The sequence below is a fragment of the Suncus etruscus genome, chromosome 8, assembly GCF_024139225.1.
Source record: "Suncus etruscus isolate mSunEtr1 chromosome 8, mSunEtr1.pri.cur, whole genome shotgun sequence".
NCBI classification, from domain to species: domain Eukaryota; kingdom Metazoa; phylum Chordata; class Mammalia; order Eulipotyphla; family Soricidae; genus Suncus; species Suncus etruscus.
This window is the reverse complement of record NC_064855.1, coordinates 59939966-59966632: the sequence shown is the minus strand read 5'-3', so window position 1 is coordinate 59966632 and position 26667 is coordinate 59939966. Positions and strand designations below refer to the sequence as shown.

Below are 26667 nucleotides of genomic sequence, written 5' to 3'. Positions count from 1 at the left end.
GGTTACTCCTGGCTATGCGCTCAGAAGTCGCTCCTGGCTTGGGGGACCATATGGGACACCGGAGGATCGAACCGCGGTCCGTCCTAGGCTAGCGCTGGCAAGGCAGACACCTTACCTTTAGCGCCACCGCCCGGCCCCGCAGTTTTTCTCTTAAGACTGGTTTTGAGTCTATGAAGTTTCTGAGCTGTTGTTTTTCTGTGAAACCATGTATTCTTCCATCAAACCGGAAAGTGAGTTTTGCTGGGTGCATTATTCTAGGTGAAGCATTTATTTCATTGAGTTTTGTCACTGTGTCCCATCACTGTTTTCTGGCCTTGAGTGTTTCTGGTGACAGGTCTGCTGTAAATCTCAAGGATGTGCCCTTGCATATAATTTCCCTTTTTGATCTTGCTGCTTTCAGAATTCTGTCTCTATCTGTGGGATTCGTCATTGTGACTAGGATGTGTCTTGGGGTCTCTTTTTTCTGGGGTCTCTTGGTTGGTAATTTTCGGGCATGCAGGATTTTATCGCATATATTCTTTAGCTCTGGAAGTTTCTTTTTTTTTTTTTTTTTTTTTGGTTTTTGGTTTTTGGGCCACACCCGGTAACGCTCAGGGGTTACTCCTGGCTATGTGCTCAGAAGTTGCTCCTGGCTTGGGGGACCATATGGGACACCGGGGGATTGAACCACGGTCCGTCCAAGGCTAGCGCAGGCAAGGCAGGCACCTTACCTTTAGCGCCACCGCCCGGCCCCCGGAAGTTTCTTTTTAATGATGCTCTTGACCGTTGATTTTTCCTGGAAATTTTCTTCCTGGTCTCTGGGACTCCAATGATTCTTAAATTGTTCCTATTGAGCTTATCAGAGACTTCTATTTTCATCTGTTCCCATTCTTTGACTAATTTTTCCATTGTCTGTTCGTTTGCTTTAATTTTTTTTTCAATCTCTCCCACTGTATGGAGTTGTTATTTATCTCATCTTCCATAGTACTAATTCTAGCCTCAGCTTCTGTTACCCTGTTGGAGAGCTCATCCATTTTGTCATTCAACTCGTTTACTGAGTTTTTCAGGCCTGTTATTTGACCTGTTATTTCAGTTTGGAGTTTTGTGATTTTTGTGTTCATATTTTCTTTGTTCTTATTAGTGTTCTGTTCAACTCGATATATGGGTTTTTTGAATTCTTTGAGCATCTTCCATATTTCTTTTCTAAACTTCTTATCTGAGAGATTGACTAGTTGGTTGGCCGTTTTCCGGTCATCAGAATTGCCATCTTCATTCTTTATGTCTGATGCTGGCCTGAGTTGTTTCTTCATTGTCACACTTGTATTGTGGGTTTTTCTACGTGTTGTGGTGGTATTCATTGGTTAAATGATGTGCGCAGCCACGCTCTTCTGATTCCACCCTTTCTGGGTGGGTCGTCTTGACTCCAAGGAAGGGGAGCCCTCCTTGGATGAAGCCTCACACAGGTTCAAATCTTAGGCCTGAGCATGCAGCAGAGAAGACAGTCTGGAGAGAGATGCTGGGGTTCAGAGATCCAGTGCAGTTCCTAGTGTGATTTTTTTTATTTTTGTTGCAGTGGTGTTCTTTCATTAGAAAGCGTGCAAGGCCGCGAAGCGGAGTGGCCGTGCCCTTCTGGAGCCTCTGGGAGGGCTATTTTTCTGGGCCCTTTTTGGCCCACTCCCAAGAGGTTCAGGAGACAGAACAGTGAAAAAAACACGTACAGGCAACACTCAGTTTCTCACAGTCGGGAACCACTGGGCAGGCGTAGATTTTCCCAGCCTGACATCACAAACAGGGGACCTGCCTTTCTGCAGAATACTGCGGATAGCCGGTTTTCATGGTTGGACATAGTTTCTTGGCGTTCTGGCCCTTGGATGAGCCTCTGGGCGAGCTATTTTTCTGGGCCCTTTTGGCCCACTCCCAAGAGGTTCAGGAGACAGGACAGTGCAAAAACACGTACAGGCAACACTCACAGTTTCTCACACTCGGGAACCACTGGGCAGGTGTCTAAGTACCTGTATTTTATGAGCTGATCTTATAGATGCGAAATCACTTGACTTCTATATCTCTTTCTTATTTCCTTTTTGTTTGTTTGTTTTTGTTTTTGTGTCACACCTGGAGGCCTTTCGGGGTTACTCCTGGCTCTGTGTTCAGAAATCGCCCCTTGCAGGCTCAGGAGATTATATGAGAGGCTGGGAATCCATCCTGGGTTGGCCGCTTGCAAGGCAAACGCCCTACTGTTATGCTAGCTCTCTGGGCCATCTGTCTCTTATTTCTAAAATGAACATATTACCTGCCTGTGAAGATTCTGAATAAAGTTTTGTTTAATTAATAGTAATTTAAGGGGCCGGAGTGGTGGTGCAGCGGTAGGGTTTCAGCTTGCAGCTGACCTAGGAAGGACCTTGGTTTGATTCCCTAGCATCTCATGTGGTCCCCCAAGCCAGGAGTGATTTCTGAGTGCATGGCCAGGAGTAACCCCTGTGCCCAAAAACAAAACAAAAAATAAAAAAAATAATTTAATAATTATATAGTTATAGTATTACTATTTAGTAATAGTAGTTGCTATTTCAGTGACTATTTGACTATAAATAATCACACTTAACACTTGAATATAATAAACTACATGGGTTTCAACATAATTTAGTATTAATTGGATACCTGAAACATACCTTGTAGTAAAGAAACAAATTGCTTTCAGCTTGCAGAGAAGATGGGCTTTCCAGCTAACACTGTGGATTCTGCAGCAGAAAACATGATCAAGCTGTACAACCTCTTTCTAAAATATGATGCAACCATGGTAGAAATAAATCCAATGGTAGAGGATTCAGATGGAACTGGTAATGTATCTTATTTTTCAAACACCAACGGTGTATTTGTATATTGTTTGTTTCCATGTATTGTCATTTTAAAATGTTACATTCATAAGGAAGTGAATTCCTTGTAGAAGCTTATTTAAAAAAAGCTTATTTTATAATTAAATGAATATGGAAAAAATAAGAGGCCCATTAAAACAGAAACCTTAAATCTGTCTATAAAGTGTCCACAAGAGGGATTAAAGTTTAGTGTGGTGGCCACCAGCCATGTGATGGGAATTAAAACTAATTAAAGTGATAAAAGGTTAAAGTCTTTAATTTCTCAGTGACTCAGACACTCTTAGCAACATGTAGTTGTCATATTAGACAATATGTAGAATTTTTTTTTACTGCAGAAAGATTTGTTGTGTGTTAAGAGTCCATTGTGAAATGTAAAATAGCTGTAGTTTTAGAGAATTAGCTTTGTTAGTCTGTACCACTTTCAGACTTACGAGACAAAACAAATCTTTATTGTACCAGTATGGGGACATTATTTCTAATATTTTTAGCCATTAGAGACATAGAACTGGTTTATCTGTTTGACAGCTTTTCTTTTGCATTTGGGGTGAGTAGTTTGGGCCATACTCACTTGTGCACCACGTAAGGGACTTGAGAATCATATGGGGAACTAGGGATTGGGCCCGAGTCACCTGTATGCAAAACAAACTTCTCTGTCTCTCATACCTAGATGATTTATTACATTTTCTTTTTTTTTTTTTTTTTTTTTTTTTTTGTGGTTTTTGGGTCACACCCGGCAGTGCTCAGGGGTTACTCCTGGCTCCATGCTCAGAAATTGCTCCTGGCAGGCACGGGGGACACTGGGATTTGAACCGATCACCTCCTGCATGAAAGGCAAACGCCTTACCTCCATGCTATCTCTCCAGCCCCACATTTTATTTCTTATTACATATTTATTATATCTTGGCTTTATTATATTTCTTATTATATATTATTTCTTATATTTATTCTTGGACTTGTTTATGGAAATAGTAGATAATCATCAGCATTATAAGTTTTTGTTTCTACTTTTTTGTCATCTGTAACCAAAATTTTATTTCAGTTTTAATTTTTATCTAGTCAATTTTTAAATCATTAAATTTAACATCCTTTCCTACTGATTTTTGTTTTGTTTTGTTTTTGGACCACACCCAACAGTACAGGGCTTTTTCCTAGCTCTGTGTCTAGGGTTTACTCCTTATGGGCTCAAAGAATCATGAGAGATGGTAGGGACTGAACCTGGTTTGACCATGTGTAAGGCAAGTGTCCCAATTGTCTTTATTGATTGATCCTGTCCTTATTAATTTTTTATATCCCCTCATTATTTTTCATCTAATTCTATGAATGATTTTTTTCCATTTTTGGGCCATTAATACTTCTGAACTTGGACAATAGGTGAAGTATTTACTTTTTTAGGGAGGCAGTTCTTATCTATTTACTCTTCTAGACTTGTGTTTCTTCATGCCTTGATCTTATTTTGTTTGTTTGGTTTTTTGGGTCACACCCGGCAACACTCAGGGGTTACTTCTGGCTTTGTACTCAGAAATCACTCCTGGCAGGCTCAGGGGACCATATGAGATGCCAGGATTTGAACCACCATCCTTCTGCATGCAAGGCAAATGCCCTACCTCCATGCTATCTCTGTGGCCCATGACTTGATTTTTTATGAAATGAAGTGAAAAATTGCATAAAAGCAATTAAGCCTCACCCTAGAAGACTTGATATTTCTATATGCAAATGTGCACATGCTCTTTTTCATGTGTGGAGAAGGTCATCCATTCCTTGTGCCCTTGTTTCTGCAATAGATAATTGGATGGCTGATTACTTCTTTTTTTTTAAGCTTTATTTATTTATTGAGTGATTAGTTATTTGATTGATTTTTGGACCATACCCAGTGATGCTCAGGAGCCATTCCTGGCTCTGCACTCAGAAATCACCCCTGGGGGCCCGGAGAGATAGCACAGCGGCGTTTGCCTTGCAAGCAGCCCATCTAGGACCAAAGGTGGTTGGTTCGAATCCTGGTGTCCCATATGGTCCCCCGTGCCTGCCAGGAGCTATTTCTGAGCAGACAGCCAGGAGTAACCCCTGAGCACTGCCGGGTGTGGCCCAAAAACCAAAAAAAAAAAAAAAAAAAAAAAAAAGAAATCACCCCTGGAAGGCTGGGGGACCATATGGGTACCAGGAATCAAACCGGGTACCTCCTGGGTCTTCATCATACAAGGCAAATGCCCTACTGCTGTGCCATCTCTCTGGCCCCCTCTCTTCCCCCCTTTTTTTTTTTTGGTCACACCCGATGGCATTCAGGGGTTACTCCTGGCTCTACTCAGAAATCGCTTCTGGCAGGCATGGGGGACCATGTGGGTACCAGGAATCAAACCGGGTACCTCCTGGGTCTTCATCATACAAGGCAAATGCCCTACTGCTGTGCCATCTCTCTGGCCCCCTCTCTTCCCCCCTTTTTTTTTTTTGGTCACACCCGATGGCATTCAGGGGTTACTCCTGGCTCTACTCAGAAATCGCTTCTGGCAGGCATGGGGGACCATGTGGGGATGCCAGAATTCTAACCACCATCTGTCCTGGATCGGCTTGATGCAAGGCAAAATGCCCTACAGCTGTGCTATCTCTCCAGCCCAGATTACTGACTTCTATTGCTAGGCAATCTTTTAAATTATTTTGCTATATTTCAGAATTAATTTTGGTATGTTAATGAAGTGCATATGTATAAATTTACTTTCTTTATATAGGTATTATATATTTTTCATTTATGTATAGTGATATATTTTGTATGAGATCTTTTCTGCTATTTTCATATTTAGTTTATATATGGATCTTTAATTGCTGGTATATAGATAATGATTTTGTTTCTCATTCATATGTTTTACTTCTATTCCATTAATTTTTCTCACTTTAAAAATTTCAACATTTCAGCATTTCCACTTTGCTTTAGTTTATTTTCAGAGCTTTCAGTATTCATAATTTCAAAATTTGACTATGCAGAAGAGATACTTGATATTTTGGTTTATTAGAGTAATTTTTTTCTCCAGAGTATATATATTTTTGAGGTTGGAGAGAGAGTACATGCATTAGGCTGGAGCTCATGCAAGAAGCCTGGGTCAGTTTGTGGCACTACAGAGTTCTCCAGACTCCACCAGGACAAACTCCTGGGTACAGATCTGGGAATAACCCCTGAGCACTGCTGAATATGGTTCAGCTTCCACCCCAAATTAAAATGTTTTTTTTTGTTGTTGTTTGCTTTGAGGAGCACACCCAGAAATTAAGTCCTGTAATTATATATCCGGGACCTAAAATATGTGTGTTATTTTTCTTCTTCTGCTTACCTAGCAAAAACAGCAGATGTTCCAGACACTGTTGGAAGCACTTTACATTTATGGACTCCTTTAATTTATTTAATATTTATAGCAATTCTGTTAGGTAGGTACAACTACTTTCCTTATGTTGTAGGTGAGAAAACTTGAGTTATTAAGAGGTTAAATGACTTTTGCAGGTACACATAGTGATGAAGAAGGGTTGTGAGTCCAAGTATCAGTTGTAAAACATGTTAAATATGACACTGTTGTGATAATAGTATTTTTGGTAGGAAATATTGTCAATATTAGTGTAAGAGGAGATTGAAAGCTATAGAAAGCTATAGCTGTAGTCCAAAGACAAGGTAACGAAAACAACGGGGACCAGAAAAAAAAACAGATTTTATTTGATGGTGAGTTCAAGCTTGGGTTCTCAAAATGTCTTCATTTTTCATACAATTTTTAAAAAGTTGTGTGCATGTGTGTGTGGAGGACCATGCTAGGTATTGAGCCCAGTGCTTTATACATGTGAGGCATATACTTTATTGAGCATGTCACACCCTCAAATTCTCTTTTTTGTGTGTGTGTTTTTGGGCTACATCTGGCAGTGCTCAGGGTTTACTCCTGTCTCTGCACTCAGAAATAGCTCCTGGCAGGCTCAGAGATGCGGAAATTGAACCCAGTTCTGTCCTGGATGAGCAGTGTGCAAGGCAACGGGTGTACTATTGCTCCGGCCCCTCACATTCTCTTTTCTATCTTTTGAATAGAGGCTTTAGACAGATATAGACAATGTAGTTACAAACTTAAGTAGATTGAGTATTAAGTTTCAAATGTATCAATACAGATGCTAGACAGTGCCCAATGGAAAATACTCGATAATGACAATAGAATTGAGAAGTAGGGGAAGAAGGGAGGAGAAAGACTTATGGATAATGTTGGAAGGATATTGACACTCCTATGCCTGGTGCTGCCATGGCACTTTAGGCATAAGATGATAATAAACTACTGTACACAGTGAACGCACTAGACTCTAACAGGACAGATCATTCAGTGCTCGAATATACCCCAGGAATAGCAGTTGGAAATGCTTACTCTCTCTGGAAGTCTCCCAAGAGAGGAAAAGATTGAACTGAACCATACATGTCTAGTTTAGTAATATCTAGATTTATTAGATGTAATGTACTGTTTTTCCTCTGAGAAGGAGTAAAGAGGCTGAGATTACAGAATGTTTTAAATGAATCTTTTGAATAGGAAAGAAAACATCTAGAGTAGGTAAGTGGAAAAGTTTCTCATCTCCCTTACTTTTCAAAGTATTTTTTTTTTTTTTTTTTTAGTTTTGGGGCTACACCTAGTGGTGCTCATTGGTTATTCCTGGTTCTGCACTCTGAAATTACTCCTGGAGGGCTTGGGGGGACCCCTGAAGGGCTTTGGGGGACCATATGGGAGCCCAGGGATTGAACCAGGCTGGCCAATTGCAAGGCAAACACCCTATCCATTGAATTGTATTGCTCCAGCCCTTAGTATTTTCTTGACCCATGGAACTTACCCATCAAGCCTGTTTTGGAGGAGATACTAGCTTTCTGTTTGGGTAATTGTGCTCAGATTTTTGAGGCTGTCATTCTAATTCCACATGTTCCTTTGAATATCTTGTAAATATTTGTGTCTAGTTCAGAGATTTACCCCATTAACTGCCCAATATGCTAATTATCTGTCAGGAAGTAAGTTAAGAGATTGTACAGGGGTAAAGAAAACAGGCATTGGGGGCTGGAGCAGTAGCACAATGGGGAAGGAGTTTGCCTTGCATGTGGCCGACCCAGGTTTGATGATCTTCGGCATCCCATATGGTCCTCCGAGCCAGCCAAGAGTGCAGAGCCCGGAGTAAATCCTGAGCACTGCCGGGTGTGGGTTCCCCTCTACCAAATAAAAGAACAGGTTTAAGTGCAGCAGACCTCTGTTATATCCTCAGTACCACATTCCCTAAGCATTACTGGGGTGGGCCCAGGAATCCCTGGCACTGCATCCTCAGACCCTCACACTGAATAACAGGCCTGGTTGACTGAGAATTGCCAGAGAAACCCTTGTTATCTCCTGAATACTGCTTGTTAGATTCTTCCCTCACTGCCCCTTCTCCCCCCAAAATAAAGGTGCTTGTCTCAGCTCTGACTAATGTGTTCTGTTTCTGTCACCAGATTATGCCACTCATACTGATTTTTAGAATATGTGAGACGCTTTAGTAAGAATAAATTACGGAATCAAGGACCTAAGAAGAAATTAGTTAGGAACATAGACAGGAATTCTTGTTAATGAAAACCTGAAAAAGTTTTGGAGGGTTTTTTTTGGAATGGGGGTTGAGGGTAGGTCTCTTTTATATTGTTTAGGATGGATGTAGAGCCAGTGACTTTGATGATGTAATACTGAAATGGATTTTTTTTTTTTTTTTGGTTTTTGGTTCATAACCGGTGACTCTCAGAGGTTATTCCTGGCTCTGTGCTTAGAAATCGCCACTGGCAGGGGTGGAGAGATAGCATAGAGGTAAAGCATTTACCTTTCATGCAGAAGGTTGATGGTTCGAATCCTGGCATCCCATATGGTCCCCTAGCCTGCCAGGAGCGATTTCTGAGCATAGAGCCAGGAGTAGCCCCTGAGTGCTGCCCCCCACCCCCACCAAAAAAAAAAAAAAAAAAAAAAAAAAAAGGAAATCACCACTGGCAGGCTCGGGGGACCAAAATAGGATACCAGGAATTGAACCCGGATTCGTTTCAGTCAGCTGCGCACGAGGCAAATGCCCTACCACTGTGCTATCTCTCAGGCCCCCCAAATAGTATTTTATAAAAACAGATTGAAGTGTGAACATAAATGGAAATATCAGTAGTAAAATCTATATCTCCCTTAAAGAATGTGATTAAAGATGATTTATTTTGTCTCTTGAAATTAAAATCACTTTTCCTTTTTTTCAAAGTGCTATGTATGGACGCAAAGATCAATTTTGATTCTAATTCAGCTTATCGCCAGAAGAAAATTTTTGATCTGCAGGACTGGACCCAGGAAGATGAAAGGGACAAAGATGCAGCTAAGGCAGATCTCAATTACATTGGCCTAGATGGAAATATAGGTTGTCTAGGTACTGCATGTTTCATGTTTGACTAGTTGGCTAAGATGGCATTGACTAAGATTAATTTATATTCTTTTTGCTGGTTGCTTATAAAAATAATTTTTCCTTCTTGATAGTAAATGGTGCTGGTTTGGCTATGGCCACAATGGATATAATAAAACTTCATGGAGGTACTCCTGCCAACTTTCTTGATGTTGGTGGTGGTGCCACAGTTCATCAGGTAACAGAAGCATTTAAACTCATCACTTCAGATAAAAAGGTAAGTTGAAGGCTTATGTTTTAGAATTGGAATGGCAATAAGTAACTTGATTAATTAGTAAATATGATCTGCTGCTTTTGTTGTTGTTTTTGTTTTTGGGGCTACACCTGACAGTGCTCAGGGGTTACTCTGGGCTCTGTGCTCAGAAATAGTCTTGGCAGGCTTGGTGGACCTTATGGGATAACAGGGATACAACCCAATCAAACCCTGTGCAAGGCAAACACCCTATCTGATGTGCTATAGCTCTAGCCCCTGGTCTGCTAATTAATTAGATTTTTTTTCTTGTCCAACTGGCTGTTTGGTTGATTCCAAAACCTGAGGGTGCAGGTTTGCTTGGGTTCCACGGTGCCTGGACTGGACTTCACCCAGTGGTGCTTGGGATTCCTAGGGCAATATTCTGTTTTATTTTGTGCTCTGGCATTATGTGCTACTGGGATGGGCATGTGTAAGGCATGTACTCTTACTTTGTGCAATCTTCCTGATTCTGAATCTGAATAATTTTGAAGCTTGGCTTATGAAAAACGATGTTTGAAATGATAGAAATAAGTGAAGAAATAATTAAATTTAGGAAAGATTTATGGGGCTGGAGAGATAGCACAGCGGTAGGGCATTTGCCTTGCAAGCAGCTGATCCAGGACTGACAGTGATTCGGATCCTGGCATCCCATATGGTTCCCTGAGCCAACCAGGAGCGATTTCTGAGTGCATAGCCAGGAGTAATCCCTGAGTGCCAGCGGGTGTGCCCCAAAAACAAAATCAAAAAAGAAAGATCTAAATCTTGACCATTTGTAATATACTCTTTTTCTCCTTTCCTGATGCCCGGGATCAAACTCAGATCTCAATATGCCAAAGACATGTATTCTACCTTTAAGGTAGATCCTTGACGTTATGCTTTAACTTGATATGGGGAAATCATTTCATCATGTCATCATGAGGGATGACAAAATACTCATAATATTTTAATCTACCAAAAACATTTATTTTATTAGGTACTGGCTATTTTGGTCAACATTTTTGGAGGAATCATGCGGTGTGATGTTATTGCACAGGGTATAGTTATGGCAGTAAAGGATCTGGACATTAAGATACCTATTGTGGTACGGTTACAAGGTGAGTGTAAATGGTATTTTGCATCAGTATTTCATAAATTCTTGTTCTTTATAAGTTTATAAGTTCTAGGAGTTTACTTCATTTAAAATAGAGTTTTCAAATAACTGTCATTAAAAATTTTTTTTTTTTACTTTAGTTTAGAATTTTGGGGCCATATCAGAGGTGCATAGAAACAATTCCAGGCTTTGTGCAATGGAATTAACCTTTGGTGGTCATGGCACCAAGTATAGTGCTGGGGATTCAAGTCAGGAATGACCATATGTAATGGCCTTTGTACTATATTTCTCGCCCATAACTGTATTTGTTAATGAAAGTATATTAAAGGATAAATGTTAAAAATGTGGATTTTAAAAAGTATTTCTAACACTGATTAAAATTGTTCATAGGTGCACTTGGTGTTTTTTGATACTTATTTTTACTTGTTATTTGTCTTGAATTCTGCCTTGCCCGAATTATCATGGATATTATAAGGCAAAATTCTTTTTTTTTTTTTTTGTCCCCCCATTCACAATACAGACCAGGCAAAGGACCTGGTTTGAGGTGTATATGGGAAGCATTTACTGTACCTCCTCTTTCTATACAGTCAGTGTAAAGAACACAGCCTGTGGTAAGCAATGGGAGGCCTTATCTTTTTTTTTTTCTTCTTCATTTTTTCCTTTATTTAAACAGCTTGATTACATAAATGATTGTGATTAGGTTTCAGTCATGTAAAGAACCCCCCCCCTTCACCAGTGCAACATTCCCACCACTTATGTCCCAAATCTCCCTCCATCCCACCCCACCCCCACCTGTACTCCAGACAGGCTTTACCATTCCCTCATTCATTCACATGATTATGGTAGTTCTCTGTGTAGTTATTTCTATAGCATATTCACCACTCTTTGTGGTGAGCTTCATGAAGTGAGCTGGTGTTCCAGCCCTCCTTTCATTGTCTCTGAGGATTGTTACAAAAATGACTTTTATTTTTCTTAAAACCCATAGATGAGTGAGACTATTCTGCATCTTTCTCTCCCTCTGACTTATTTCACTCAGCATGGTAGATTCCATGTACATCCAGGTATAGGAAAATTTCATGACTTCATCTTTCCTGACGGCTGCATAATATTCCATTGTGTATATGTACCATAGTTTCTTTAGCCATTCGTCTGTTGAAGGGCCTCTTGGTTGTTTCCAGAGCCTGGCTATTGTGAATAGTGCTGCAATAAATATAGGTGTGAGGAAGGGGTTTTTGTATTGTATTCTTGTGTTCTTAGGGTATATCCTTAGGAGTGGAATAGCTGGGTCGAATGGGAGCTCAATTTCCAGATTTTGGAGGAATCTCCATATCACTTTCCATAGAGGTTGGCATATCCACCAGCAGTGGATAAGAGTTCCTTTCTCTCCATATCCCCGCCAACACTTACTGTTCTCATTGTTTGTGATGTGCACCAATCTCTGTGGTGTGAGGTGGTATCTCATCGTTGTTTTGATTTGCATCTCCCTGATGATTAGTGATGTGGAGCATTTTTTCATGTGCCTTTTGGCCATTTGTATTTCTTTTTTATCAAAGTGTCTGTTCATTTCTTCTCCCCATTTTTTTGATGGGATTAGATGTTTTTTTCTTGTAAAGTTCTGTCAGTGCCCTATATATTTTGGATATTAGCCCCTTATCTGAAGGGTGTTGGGTGAATAGTTTCTCCCACTTGGTGGGTGACTCTTGTATCCTGGGCACTATTTCTTTTGAGGTGCAGAAGCTTCTCAGTTTAATGTAATCCCATCTGTTGATCTCTGCTTGAAGTCCTCAGAGTGAACAGAGGCACAGCAGGGCGGAGCCTCCACAGGCCAGAGACCTTAGTTTATTGGACAGCGACCCCTGCAGCCAGAATGTACTTACTGGGCGGCTTCAAAACACAGTTTTTTGGGGGTGCGCTCCCTAGGCCTCTGAGGAAATCTTCAGGGATTCAGAAGCACAGGCAGACAGCAAGGCAAAATTCTTATGTTGTTATTTATATACTTTAATATACTTGTATTTATATATTTATAATAATACTTATATTAAGTTATTTAATGTATACATAAATATACTTGTATAAGCTCAGAGTTTTCTTTGATTTAGTGCATTAAACTGTGAAACTAAATGCTGGGATTTCATATTTGTAATGGATTGTGAAACATTTTAAATGCCTTTGTACAAATTTTTTTTTTTTTTTTTTTTTGGTTTTTGGGCCACACCCGTTTGACGCTCAGGGGTTACTCCTGGCTATGCGCTCAGAAATCGCTCCTGGCTTAGGGGGGACCATATGGGACGCCGGGGGATCGAACCGCGGTCCGTCCTATGCTAGCGCTTGCAAGGCAGACACCTTACCTCCAGCGCCACTTACCCGGCCCCGCCTTTGTACAAATATTTAATAAATCTTTATATTTCTTTTTTCATTAACCACCTCCAGGTACACAAGTTGATGATGCTAAGGCACTGATAGCAGATAGTGGACTTAAAATTCTTGCTTGTGATGACTTGGATGAGGCTGCTAAAATGGTAAACAGACTTAATCTAAGGAAAACTTTGCGAAGTTTTAAAAGATTTATAAATATATAGATTATAAAATAAGCCAACTAATATTGTTAATAAGTGTTTCAGCCAAATTATTTCTTTTGTCACATCACCTATGATTGTTTTGATATATATTTTGTAGGGACCATACCCAGCAGTACTTGGGCCTGTGGTCACTCCTAACAGAGTTTAGCCTGGGACAGTGCTTTGGATCCTCTGGGTTCACCTGTGGGAGAGCTCGGGCCGACTTGGCTTATACATGGCATTATGAACAAATTCAAGACTTTGAATACACAAGTGCTATATCACATTGAGATATTTCCCTAGTCTCATCTAAGACTATTTTCAAGTAAATCTCAAATGATATCATTTTATATATATTATCATTTGTTAGTGTTGCATATATGTAGTATCATATTTAAATCAAATGTATATTAAAATTTATATATGAATGCATATGTAGAAATAATCAAGGTATGGAATATATGTTTGTACTGTCTTATTAGATACCCCATAGTACAAAGTGTTTTTCAGTAAGAGATAGTACAGTGGATAGAACACTTGCCTTGCACACAACCAATTTGGCTTCAATCCCCAGTACCCCATATAGTATCTGGAACCCACTCTTTAGCACAGAACCAGGAGTAAGCCCAGAGCACTTCTGGATATATGTGTGGGTTCCCCAAATCTATATACATAGACACACACACACACACACACATACACACACACACACACACACACACACACACGAGTAGCAATTTTAGTGAATACTGTTACTATTTTTAAGTTACAATTATGTAAGTATATTTTAAATTTATATATAATTAGAAAGTATTGACTTATATTATGGAGAGAGGCAGAACTGATTAGTCTTTAGTAAATACTTATGATGTGTAGTGATTTATAATGCCAGCATAATCAAAATATATTTATTTAAAAACTTTTTTTAATATAATTTTTATTTTGATCATAGTGGCTTACATATTGTTGACAATAATATTTTAGGTAAATATTTACATAAAATCAGGGGGGATTCCCATCACCAAATTGTCCTCCCTACACCTCCGTTTTTGTCCTATCTCCCATATCCTCTTCCCTCACCCCCAGGGCTGCTAAAATATGTGGTCCCCTATGTACCTATCCTACTACATAGTAGTCTTGCACCTGTTTGGTCTTGGTGCCTCCCTTATTTCCCCCTCTAATTGGGAGGCAGGACTAGCTAGTTCAAGTTGCATGGTTTTGTTTGAAGAAGAGAAAAGTAATAAACTGGGGTAAAAGTCTAAAAATATGGAATGCTTCACGAATTTGCGTGTCATCCTTGCACAGGGGCTATGCTAATCTTCTCTGTATCGTTCCAATTTTAGTATATGTGCTACCGAAGCGAGCACTTAAAAACTTTTTAAATTAATTTTTTTACATTAATACAATATTTTTACTTGTATTATGACTATAACTGTGTATCCCTACTTACCCAAAGTGCCAGGATTCTTCCACCAAGTCTTCTCAAGGATTTATCTCCCTGTTTATTTATTTGAAATGAAAAGAGATTAGACATGCATTAATTTTATGCTGACAATTCTGTGTTTTTTTTGTGAAAATAAAAAGATTTTTGTCTTTTCTTTTAGGTTGTGAAGCTCTCTGAGATAGTGACCCTAGCCAAGCAAGCCCAGGTGGATGTGAAATTTCAGCTGCCAATCTGATTAGAGAAATTGATATATGGTTCAAGGAGTTAAGTATGCTGTAATTGTTCAAATACTGTGTTCTGTATTATTATTGTTCCTTTCCCCTTAATATGTGGAGACTGTAATTGCTCGTATGCACAAAACCTTTTTAAAGCATTTCATCTGCATTTAATTCTACTGTTCATAACAGACTTTATATAAAAAAATATGAATGGTAGATAACTATTTTCTTTTGTTCCAGCTTTCTTTTTTCACTTCCACAGAATGTCACTTGCAATATGCAGTTTGTTATTGTTGGATACAGCATTCTTCATTTATGAGTCCTATGAATAAAATAATAAAAAATATAAAATGAAGCTTTATTCTTTAGTTTTAATAATAACTAACTTCATTAGTAGAGCAATGTACTAGTGTTTTATATAAATAGTGTTTTATTCTAAACATCAAACATCTAATTATATTAATCACTATTTACAAAGAGCTTTCAAACACTCCCCAGATTATTCTTTTAAGTATTCTAGTGAATTTATTTGTTAATTATTTGAACATGGTTTTAATTATGGCAAAACACTGATAAATTTAAATATCATGATCCTGTGGTACTAAGAAGAACCTGTAGATTTGTATCAAATAAAGTTGTATTTACAGTAACTTAACAGACAAAATAATGTTATTTTTTGTTTGTTTGTTTTTTTTGGTTTTGGGGCCACACCCGGCGGTGCTCAGGGTTTACTCCTGGCTGTCTGCTCAGAAATAGCTCCTGGCAGGCACGGGGGACCATATGGGACACCGGATTCGAACCAACCACCTTTGGTCCTGGATTGGCTGCTTGCAAGGCAAACGCCGCTGTGCTATCTCTTTGGGCCCAAAATAATGTTATTTTTAAGTTAATAAAAATCTCCCAATGTGATCTGGATTAGTTGTTTTTAAATTTTCTAGTAAATACAGGGAAGGTGATATTTTCACCATTATTTTAGATACCTCTACAGAAGTTACTAATAGATTAGGGGCATGGCATTAAATATTAAGAACTTAACTGCAAAGCTAAGTAAACCAAACCTTGTCATGACTGTAGTCTTTTTAAATATAATTGTCATTGCCCAGCTATTCCTCTTTAGTAAAGTTATTCATTTTTTTCCTTCTTAAAAAAAAAACTGAAGTATTTCACTTGAATTATGTTTATGTATGTGCCAGCCAATTATGTGCCATAATTGTCTAAAAAAAGTCCTTTTTTGTTTGAATATATGTGTACATGTATGTATAATTACACATATATATTTAAAATATTTTTTTGAGACCATTCTGAGTTACATGTCTTTCACTGGTTACACATATTTTATACTTATATGCAAAAGAAAAACTTTTTGTTCATAGACCAGCATTGGTAATCAGCTATTAATAGTGTTCATAACATATATACTTAAATACCAATATATGGTATTGGTGTGTGTGTGTGTGTGTATATATATATATATATATATACCAATACCATATATAGCTTAAATACCAATAAGGAAATAATTTTAAACTAAAACTATGTAACCATATGTGAATTTGAGGACTTCTACCTATTTTAATGTTTTTAAAATATGGACAGGCGGGCCCGGAGAGATAGCACAGCGGCGTTTGCCTTGCAAGCAGCCATCCAGGACCAAAGGTGGTTGGTTGGAATCCCGGTGTCCCATATGATCCCCCGTGCCTGCCAGGAGCTATTTCTGAGCAGACAGCCAGGAGTAAACCCTGAGCACCGCCGGGTGTGACCCAAAAAAACAAAAACAAAAAAATATATATGGTCAGGTATATATTCTATGAGGAAATACAGCATGGTGACTAAATTTTTTTTTTTGGGGGGGGGGGGGATCACACCTGGCAGTGCTCAGGGGTTACTCCTGGCTCTATGCTCAGAAATCACTCCTGGCAGGCTCGGGGGACCATATGGGATGCCAGAATTTGAACCACTATTCTTCTGCATGCAAAGCAAACACCCTACCTCCATGCTATCTCTCTGGCCCCATGGTGACTAAATTTGAAAGTAGATCGTCAAGTTTGAGTCTTGATCCACTCTGAAAACTGTTAGACAGGTTTCTAAATTTCAATGTACCTCAATTTCCTTAGCTCTTTTTCTTTTATTGGTTTTTTTGGGTCACACCTGCCAGTGCTCAGGAGTTACTCCTATCTCTGTTCTTTGAAATCGACCCTGGCAGGCTCTGGGGACCATGTGGGATGCCAGGAATTGAACTTCAGTTCATCCTGGTCTACTGCATGTAAGGCTAACACCCTATTGCTGTACTATCACTCAGGCTCAATTTCCTTAACTTTTTTTTTTTGTCATCCTTATTAGCATTATTTAGTGGAGAGAGAAGAGACAAAGGAAATTTATGGTTTTCTTTACCTATACATTAGAAGAATTGGTGTCATTAATTTATTTAAAGTTGTGATAATTATTGGGGCCAGAGTGATAGCATAGTGGTAGGGTGCTGTAGGCTATTCTGTCCTGCAGTGCTAGCAGGATTTCAATGAATCCACTTAAGAAGATTGGGAAACATGGACTGGCGATGAAATAATATGAAGAAATGAGACCACACAGTGAATGTATGGGGAAACACATTCTGGCAAGCATGTTATGAATTTAATCTCTAAGCTAGGAGTATGTAAGGGTAAAAGCCAGTCAATTGAGAAGGATGTTTAGAATTACAAAGCAGAGTTTAACAATAAAATCAATACATCAGGCTATGGGTATAAGCAGAGTTTTGAGTTACAAAGGAGAAGGTCACAACTCAAGGCAGTTCCTTGCAAACTAGCTTCAGATGCAAAATAAGGGATCAGTGAGGATTAGAAAAAAATCTAGGAATTCCATCTTCACTGGGATGGCCTCTATTATTTTAGATATCAAGTGAAAGAAAGAACTAAATTCACTAAGATGTAATTCTAATTCTGGGAAAAGCCAATAGCCCAGAATCTGTATTTTGGCTATGCCCTTGTATCCCAGAAGCCAAGGCTGCAAGGGCACTTTGAAGAGAGAAAAAAATACTGTCTTTGATTTGGTGCTAAAAAATTATCCAGGTAGAGGAGTTTTAATCAAGGTTATATTTTAGAGTATTAGAAGAGAGAACTAATATTAAGGCTAAATAATATGAAGGGAATATAAAGTCAGTACCATCACATGGATTTCAGAAATATCTCTTTGGAATCTTTCAACTCTCCACACAGGGATAAAACTTCCACAGCAGGTCTTTTGATGAAATTCTGTGGGGTTATCAAGTTATCCGTGTCAGGAAAATTCAGAAAATTCATTTTTTTTTTTTTTTTGAGTCACACCCGGCATTGCTCAGGGGTTACTCCTGGCTGTCTGCTCAGAAATAGCTCCTGGCAGGCACGGGGGACACCGGGATTCAAACCAACCACCTTTGGTCCTGGATCAACTGCTTGCAAGGCAAACACTGCTGTGCTATCTCTCTGAGCCCCAGAAAATTCATTTGATGGGCCTACTGAATTCCTTTTAATGGAGATATAGAAATTATTATCAGTGGCATAGACAGTAGGGCAATTGTCTTGCATGTGGCCCACCTGACTTGGACCCAGGTTCAATCCCTGGCATCCAATATGGTCCCCTGAGTCTGTCAGGAGCAATTTCTGGGCATAGCCAGGAGCAACCCCTTAGTGCTGCTGGGTGTGGCCCCCTAACTCCCACCAGTTGTGATAGTTACAATTAAAATACACAATTCTAGTTTTCAGTTTTAAAATACCACATGGAATTCCAGCCAGTAATTAATGTAGAAAATATTTGCATTCATATTTAATTGGAATCTAGTCACGAAAATAATGTTTGATATTTTGGGAATGTCTCTGAGTAATAACATATGGCTATTATATAATGCTAATGTTTTACTTATTCTTGTATAAATAGTTATTCTTGCATAAAAATTGAAAATCAGACATTTGGAGTGATAGGGCTAACTTTCATCATGGCACATACACATGGCTGTCAGTCAAAGACCTTGGCTTCCTTTAAGGTGGGACTGTCTACCAGATTGCTAATTTGTCCCTGTGACAAGTTAATCTTCTAAGGAACATTATCAAAAGGAATCAGGAAGCCTTTTCTAATCTCAGATCATTTCTGTTCTTAGCCCACTCACTCTGTAACACTTCTTGGTTAAAAAGTCCAGTCTCCTTCTGAGGAAACTGAGGAACTGAAGGGAGCCCTGTCCTGTGCTTCTCTGTCTTTCCTGAATTCTTGAAGCTCTCCTAAGAGCCCTGGGAAGCAAACCCCCAAAAAACTACATTCTGAAGCTACCCAGTGAGCGAGTGAGTAAGATGTGGCTGGCTGTGGGGGTTGCCAGGCAGAGTGCTGATTGCTCTACCTGCAGAGTCTCCGCCCTGCTGTGATTCTTCTGAGGAAACTGAGGACCTGAAGGAAGCCCTGTCCTGTGCTTCTCTGTCTTTCCTGAATTCTTGAAGCTCTCCTCAGAGTCATGGGAAGCGAACCCCAAAAATACTGCATTCTGAAACTGCCCAGCGAGTGAGTGAAAACTATACCTGCCCGGTGGGGCCTGACTGTGAAAAACTGTGAGTGCTGCCCGTGTGTGTCTGTCTACTATCCTGTTGTGTGAACCTCTTGGGAGTGGGCTGAAAAGAGGATCCAGTAGAGCACTTTGGCTCTGCTTCGCTACACGGCCGTGCGCTCTTTCTACGAAAAGAACACCATCGTAACAAGAAGAAAAAATAACACTAAGAACTCTGCTGGATCACAGAAGCAAGCATTTCTCTCCGGACTGTTTTCTCTGATGCGTGCTCGGGCCTAAGATTTGATCCTGTGTGAGGCTTTATCCATGAAGGACTCCCCTCCCTTGGGGGCAAGTCGGACCATCCAGAAAGGGCAGAGCCAGAGGAGTGTGCTGCCTGCATCATATAGCCAATGAATACCACCACAACACATAGAAAAATCCACAATACAAGTGTGACAATGGGGAAACAACGCAGGCCAGCATCAGACATAGAGAATGAAGATGACAATTCTGATGACCAGATAATGACTAACCAACTAATCAACCTCTCAGATAAGGACTTTAGACTAGCAATATGGAAGATGCTCAACGAACTAAAAGAAACATTGGATAGAGTTGAACAGAACACTAATAAGAACCAAGAAAATATGAAGACAGAAATCACAAAACTCCAAACTGAAATAACATGTCAACTAACAGGCCTGAAAAACTCAGTAAACAAAGTGAATGACAAAATGGATAAGCTCTGGGACAAGGTATCAGAAGCTGAGAATAGACTTGGTGCTGTGAAAGATGAGATACATAACAATTCCATACAGCAGGAGAGATTGGAAAAAAAAAACTTAAAGCAAATGAACAGACAATGGAAAAATTAGTCAAGAATGGGAACAGATGAAAATAGAAGTCTATGATAAGCTCAACAGAAACAACTTAAGAATCACTGGAGTCCCAGAGACCCAGGAAGAAAATTTCCAGGAAGAATCAACGGTCAAGAACATCATTAAAGAGAAACTTCCAGAGCTAAAGAATATATGTGATCAAATCCTGCATGCTCAAAGAGTACCAACCAAAAGAGACCCCAGAAAAACCACCCCAAGACACATCCTAGTCACAATGACAAATCCCACAGATAGAGACAGAATTCTGAAAACAGCAAGATCAAAAGGGGAAATTACATTCAAGCAAGCATCCTTGAGATTTACAGCAGACCTGTCACCAGAAACACTCAATGCCAGAAAGCAGTGGTGGGATATTGTGACAAGATTGAATGAAATGAATGCTTCACCTAGAATACTGTACCCATCAAAAATCACTTTCCGGTTTGACGGAAGAATACATGGTTTCACAGACAAAAAAAGGCTCAGAAACTTTACAGACTCAAAACCAGTCTTAAGAGAAAAACTGAAAGACCTAATTTAAGACAAGACTACCCAAAAGACACACCAAATTTCGATATAAAGATGGCATTAAATCCCAGGACAATTCTTTCTCAACGTCAATGTACTAAATGCACCACTTAAAAGACACAGAGTGGCTAAATGGATCAAAAAACTCAATCCAACCTTCTGCTGCCTACAAGAAATGCACCTGAATAGTCAGAACAAACATAGACTCAAAATAAAAGGCTGGAGAAAAATTATCCAAGCAAACAACACCCATAAAAAAGCTGGAGTGGCCATACTAATATCAGATAATGCAAACTTTATACTCAGGAAGGTTGTAAGGGACAAAGATGGACATTTTATATTAATCAAGGGGTATGTAGAGCAGGAAGAAACTCTCCTAAACATATATGCACCGAATGAGGGGCCAGCAAAATATTTAATACAACTGTTGACAAATCTGAAAAATAATATCAATAACAACACAATAATTATGGGGGAGCTCAACATGGCTTTGTCAACACTGGATAAGTCAACCAGACTGAAACCCAACAAGAATATACTAGACCTAAGAAGAGAAATAGAAGAAAGAGGCCTAGTAGATAGATCTATATAGGACACTCCAACCCCAGAAACCTGGATACACATTCTTCTCCAATGTACATGGGACATTCTCCAGGATAGACTACATGCTGGCACATAAAACATACCTCCATAATATCAAGAGGATAGAAATTTTGCAGACTACCTTTGCTGAACACAAAGCTTTGAAATTATTTCTGAATTCCAAAGCCACACAGAAGAACAACTTTAACACCTGGAAGTTAAACAGCCTCACACTCAATATCCAGTGGGTGCGAGATGAAATCAAAGAGGAAATCAAAAGGTTCCTGGAAACAAATGACAATAATGACACAAACTATCAGAACTTATGGGACACAGCAAAAGCAGTACTCAGAGGAAAATTTATAGCTTTGCAAGCACACATTAGGAAGGAAGAAGGAGCTTACCTGAGTAGCTTAATGACACAGCTAATAGAACTAGAAAGTGCTCAACAAAAGGACCCAAAAATAGGGAGACAGAAAGAAATAACAAAGCTGAGAGCAGAAATCAATGAAGTGGAAACCCAAAAAATAATCCGAAAGATCAACGAAAGCAGAAGTTGGTTCGTTGAAAAAATAAAAAAGATTGATAGACCACTGGCAAACCGAACAAAGAATGAGAGAGAGAGAGAGAGAAACCTGATAACTCGTATTAGGAATGAAAAAGGAGAGATCATTACTGATATGACAGAGATTCAAAGGGTAATCAGAAACTACTTTGAGAAACTCTGCGCCACTAAATATGAGAACCTGGAAGAAATGGATAAATTCTTGGACTCTTATAATCTTCCACGGTTGAAGGAAGAGGATGTAGCATATCTAAACACACCCATCACCATTGATGAAATTAAAATGGTAATCAAATGTCTGCCCAAAAACAAAAGCCCAGGCCCAGATGGATTCACTAATGAATTCTTTCAAACTTTCCAAGAGGAACTACTACCAATCCTGGCAAGACTCTTTCATGAAATTGAACAAACAGAAACACTTCCAAATAGCTTTTATGAAGCCAACATCACCCTGATACCTAAACCAGAAAGAGATGCTACGAAAAAAGAAAATTACATACCAATATCGCTGATGAATGCAGATGCAAAGATCCTCAACAAAATCGTGGCAAATAGTATTCATTGCCTCGTTAAGAAGATCATCCAGTATGATCAAGTAGGTTTCATCCCAGGAATGCAAGGATGTTTTAACATCCGTAAATCTATCAACATAATACACAACATCAACAACAAGAAAAATAAAAACCACATGATCATAGCAATAGATGCAGAGAAAGCATTTGATAAGGCCCAACACCCATTCTTGATCAAAACTCTCAGCAAGATGGGAATGAAAGGAAACTTTCTCAATATAGTTAAGGCCATCTACCACAAGCCAGTGGGAAATATTATCCTCAATGGAGAAAAACTAAAAGCCTTCTCTCTAAATTCTGGCACAAGACAAGGCTGTCCTCTCTCACCACTCCTATTCAACATAGCACTGGAAGTACTTGCTATAGCGATTAGGCAAGAAAAAGATATCAAAGGAATCCAGATAGGAAAGGAAGAAGTCAAGCTCTCACTGTTTGCAGATGACATGATACTCTACTCAGAAAACCTAGACTCTACCAAAAAGCTTCTAGAAACAATAGACTCATAAAGCAAGGTGGCAGGCTACAAAATTAACACAAAAATCAATGGCCTTTCTATAAATCAATAGTAATAAGAAATGAACATTAAGAAAACAACCCCATTAACAATAGTGCCACACAAACTCAAATATCTTGGAATCAACTTGACTGAAAATGTGAAGGACCTATATAAAGAAAACTATAAAACTTTGCTCCAAGAAATAAAACAGAGGACACGCGGAAATGGAAACACATACCCTGCTCATGGATTGGCAGGATTAACATCATCAAAATGGCAATACACCCCAAGGTATTATACAGATTTAATGCTGTCCCTCTAAAGATACCCATGACATTCTTCAATGAAGTGGATCAGGCACTTTTGAAATTCGATTGGAAAAATAAACACCCTAGAATAGCTAAAGCAATCATTGGGAAAAAGAATATGGGGAGAATTACTTTCCCCAACTTCAAACTGTACTACAAAGCAATAGTTATCAAAACAGCATGGTATTGGAATAAGGATAGGCCCTCAGATCATTGGAATAGATTTGAATACTCAGAAAATGTTCCCCAGACATACAATCACCTAATATTTGATAAAGGAGCAGGAAATCCTTAATGCAGCAGGGAAAGCCTCTTCAACAAGTGGTGTTGGCACAACTGGCTAACCACTTGCAAAAAATTGAACTTAGACCCCCAGCTAACATCATGTACGAAGGTAAAATCCAAATGTATTAAAGACCTCGATATCAGACTCAAAACCATAAGATATATAGAATAACACATAGAAAAAAAACACTCCAGGAAATTGAGGCTACAGGCATATTCAAGGATGAAACTGCACTCTCCAAGCAAGTGAAAGCAGAGATTAACAGATGGGAATATATTAAGCTGAGAAGCTTATGCACCTCAAAGGAAATAGTACCCAGGATATAAGAGCCACCCACTGTGTGGGAGAAACTATTCACCCAATACCTGTCAGATAAGGGGCTAATCTCCAAAATATACAAGGCACTGACAGAACTTGACAAGAAAAAATCATCTAATCCCATCAAAAATGGGGAGAAGAAATGAACAGACACTTTGACAAAGAAGAAATACAAATGGCCAAAAGACACTTGAAAAAATGCTCTGCATCACTTATGATCAGGGAGATGCAAATCAAAACAACGATGAGATACCACCTCACATCACAGAGAATGGCACACATCACAAAGAATGAGAATAAACTGTGTTGGCGGGGATGTGGAGAGAAAGGAACTCTTATCCACTGCTGGTGGGAATGCTGTCTAGTTCAACCTTTATGGAAAGCAATATGAAGAGTCCTCCAAAAACTGGAAATCGAGCTCCCATACAATCCAGCTATACCACTCCTAGGAATATACCCTAGGAACACAAAAATACAATACAAAAACCCCTTCCTTACACCTATATTCATTGCAGCACTATTTACCATAGCAAGACTGTGGAAACAACCCAGATGCCCTTCAAGAGACGAATGGCTAAAGAAACTGTGGTACATATACACAATGGAATATTGTACAGCTGTCAGGAGAGATGAAGTCATGAAATTTTCCTATACATGAATGTACATGGAATCTATTATGCTGAGTGAAATAAGTCAGAGAGAGAAAGAAAAACACGGAATGGTCTCACTCATCTATGGGTTTTAAGAAAAATGAAAGACATTCTTGCAATAATAATTTTCAGACACAAAAGTGAAATGACCTGGAAGTTCAGCTCACCTCAGGAAGCTCACCACAAAGAGTGATGAGTTTAGTTAGAGAAATAACTACGTTTTGAACTGTCCTAATATTGAGAATGTATGAGGGAAATGGAGAGCGTGTTTAGAGTACAGGCGGGGGTCGGGTGGGGAGGAGGGAGATTTGGGACATTGGTGATGGGAATGTTGCTCTGGTGATGGGTGTTATTCTTTACGTGACTGAAACCCAAACACAATTATGTATGTAATCAAGTTGTTAAAAAAAAAAAAGTCCAGTCCTCAGGAAGAGCAGTATTTATTTGGTAGATGAGGGTAGGAAGACAGAAGTATTTTTTTGGGGAAAAAATTAGCAAAAACTTCACAAGTGTGGAGAATAGGGATCCAACAGTAATGTCTATAGTCTTTTTTTGGGTAGTGTTTCAAGTATTCCTCAGTTGACTAAGGCATTCTCAGTCAATATAATGCAGCTCCTGTCCTGGTGTGCTGGGTATTTCCTGCTCCATCCCAGTGGTGCTCTGGGACCTCCAGACCTGTACCTAGAGATGCTGAAATGTTACATGTATCTGGGTTAGGACCAGAGTTGGTGTCAGCTGCATGTTAGGCATGTTATCTTAACCCTCATACAATCTTTCAGACCTCAACAACTCCATTCTTTATTTTTATGTTTTTGTTTTGAAGTTTTCCCTGGGTTTGCTTAGGTGTGTCTCCTTGACATTGTTTGAATGGGTTGGTAAATCGGCCATATGTGGTGCCAGGAATTTGAACTAGGGTTGATAAGTGAGCCAAGTGCTTTGGCCTCTTTATCTCTTTGCCTCCCCTTTTCTGTTCTTGAATGTACAAGGTTAAGAGGTATGTGAAGCCTACCACAGAGTGTAAGTTCAGTTAGAGAAATAAACTATCAATGGTCATGATAATGGTAATGAGTGAAGGAAATAGAATGCCTGTCTCAAAGACAGGCAGAGGGTGGGAAAGGAGGGAGATCAGAGGCATTAGTGGTGGGAAGGTTGCACTAGTGAAGTGGGCTGTTCTTTTTGTTTTGTTTTGGGGCCACACCCAACAGTGCTCAAGGGTCATTACTGGCTCTGAGCTCAGAAACCGCTCCTGGCAGGCTTGGGGGACCATATGAAATGCCAGGAATTGAACCCAGGTTGCTGCGTGCAAGGCAAATGCCCTCCTCTCTGCTATTGTTCCAGCCCCTGGGGTGTTCTTGTTTATAACTGAAACCCAACTACAAACATGTTTGTAATATGGTACTTAAAGATATTACTAAAAAAAAAAAAAGGTGGGCCGGAGCAATAGCACAGCTGTGGGGCATTTGCCTTACACGCAGCCAACACAGGATGGACCCCAGTTCAAATGTTGACATCCCATATGGTCCCCTGAGTCTGCACACAGAGCCAGAAGTAACTCCTGAGTGCAGCTGGGTGTGACCCCAAAACCAAAAACCAAACCAAAACAAAACAAAACAAAAACAAAAGATATATGAGAAAGTGCTCTTGACAATTTACTAGGGAAATGTGTATCAAAGCAACATTGAAATTGACATAACATAAAATAATAGAAAAGCCATTCTGGTGGAGTGTAGGGAAAATGGAGCCCTGACCAATGTTGGAAATGTCATCTGGTGGGGCCTCTATAAGAAACAATATGGAGACTTATCAAAAAGTCAAGAATTGAGTTTTCATATGATCCACTTCTTGGAATATGAACCGAGAGCCTCAAACAGTTAATTAGACAAGATCTTTGTCATTTTATATTCATTGCAGTACTATTTACATAATAATCCAAATGGCCAAGAACAGATGAGTAGGTAAACTATGGTAATTAAATATTGTAATAGTTATGAAAATAAAAAATTATGCAGTTTACTACAAAATAAATAATGAAACTGGAAGTTATGCTGAGTGAAATGATTCAAAGGGAAAAAGACAAATGCAGAATGATCTTTCAAATGTGGATTATAAAGAAACATGGTAAGGGAATAATGGCCAGAGATAACTCTGAGAGTC

The 26667-nt window shown here is 39.2% G+C and overlaps 1 protein-coding gene and 2 non-coding genes across 3 annotated transcripts in view; 1 reads left to right on the top strand and 2 right to left on the bottom strand.

Annotated features, from left to right (window-relative positions):
* Positions 1 to 15511, top strand: part of SUCLA2 (succinate-CoA ligase ADP-forming subunit beta) — a 35584-nt gene extending 20073 nt beyond the window's left edge. Inside the window, exons 6-11 of the mRNA XM_049778800.1 lie at positions 2675 to 2813; positions 9090 to 9251; positions 9359 to 9501; positions 10490 to 10610; positions 13037 to 13125; positions 14769 to 15511. Coding sequence (XP_049634757.1) covers positions 2675 to 2813; positions 9090 to 9251; positions 9359 to 9501; positions 10490 to 10610; positions 13037 to 13125; positions 14769 to 14843 — 729 coding nt within the window. The 3' untranslated portion in view covers positions 14844 to 15511. The remainder of the gene's footprint in view (positions 1 to 2674; positions 2814 to 9089; positions 9252 to 9358; positions 9502 to 10489; positions 10611 to 13036; positions 13126 to 14768) is intronic.
* On the bottom strand, positions 11102 to 11234 carry LOC126016492 (small nucleolar RNA SNORA51). Its single transcript, XR_007498288.1, has one exon. It is a non-coding gene; the product is annotated as a small nucleolar RNA SNORA51 (small nucleolar RNA).
* Positions 14425 to 14531, bottom strand: LOC126016885 (U6 spliceosomal RNA). The gene has a single exon (XR_007498570.1). It is a non-coding gene; the product is annotated as a U6 spliceosomal RNA (small nuclear RNA).
* Positions 15512 to 26667: the final 11156 nt, after the last annotated feature.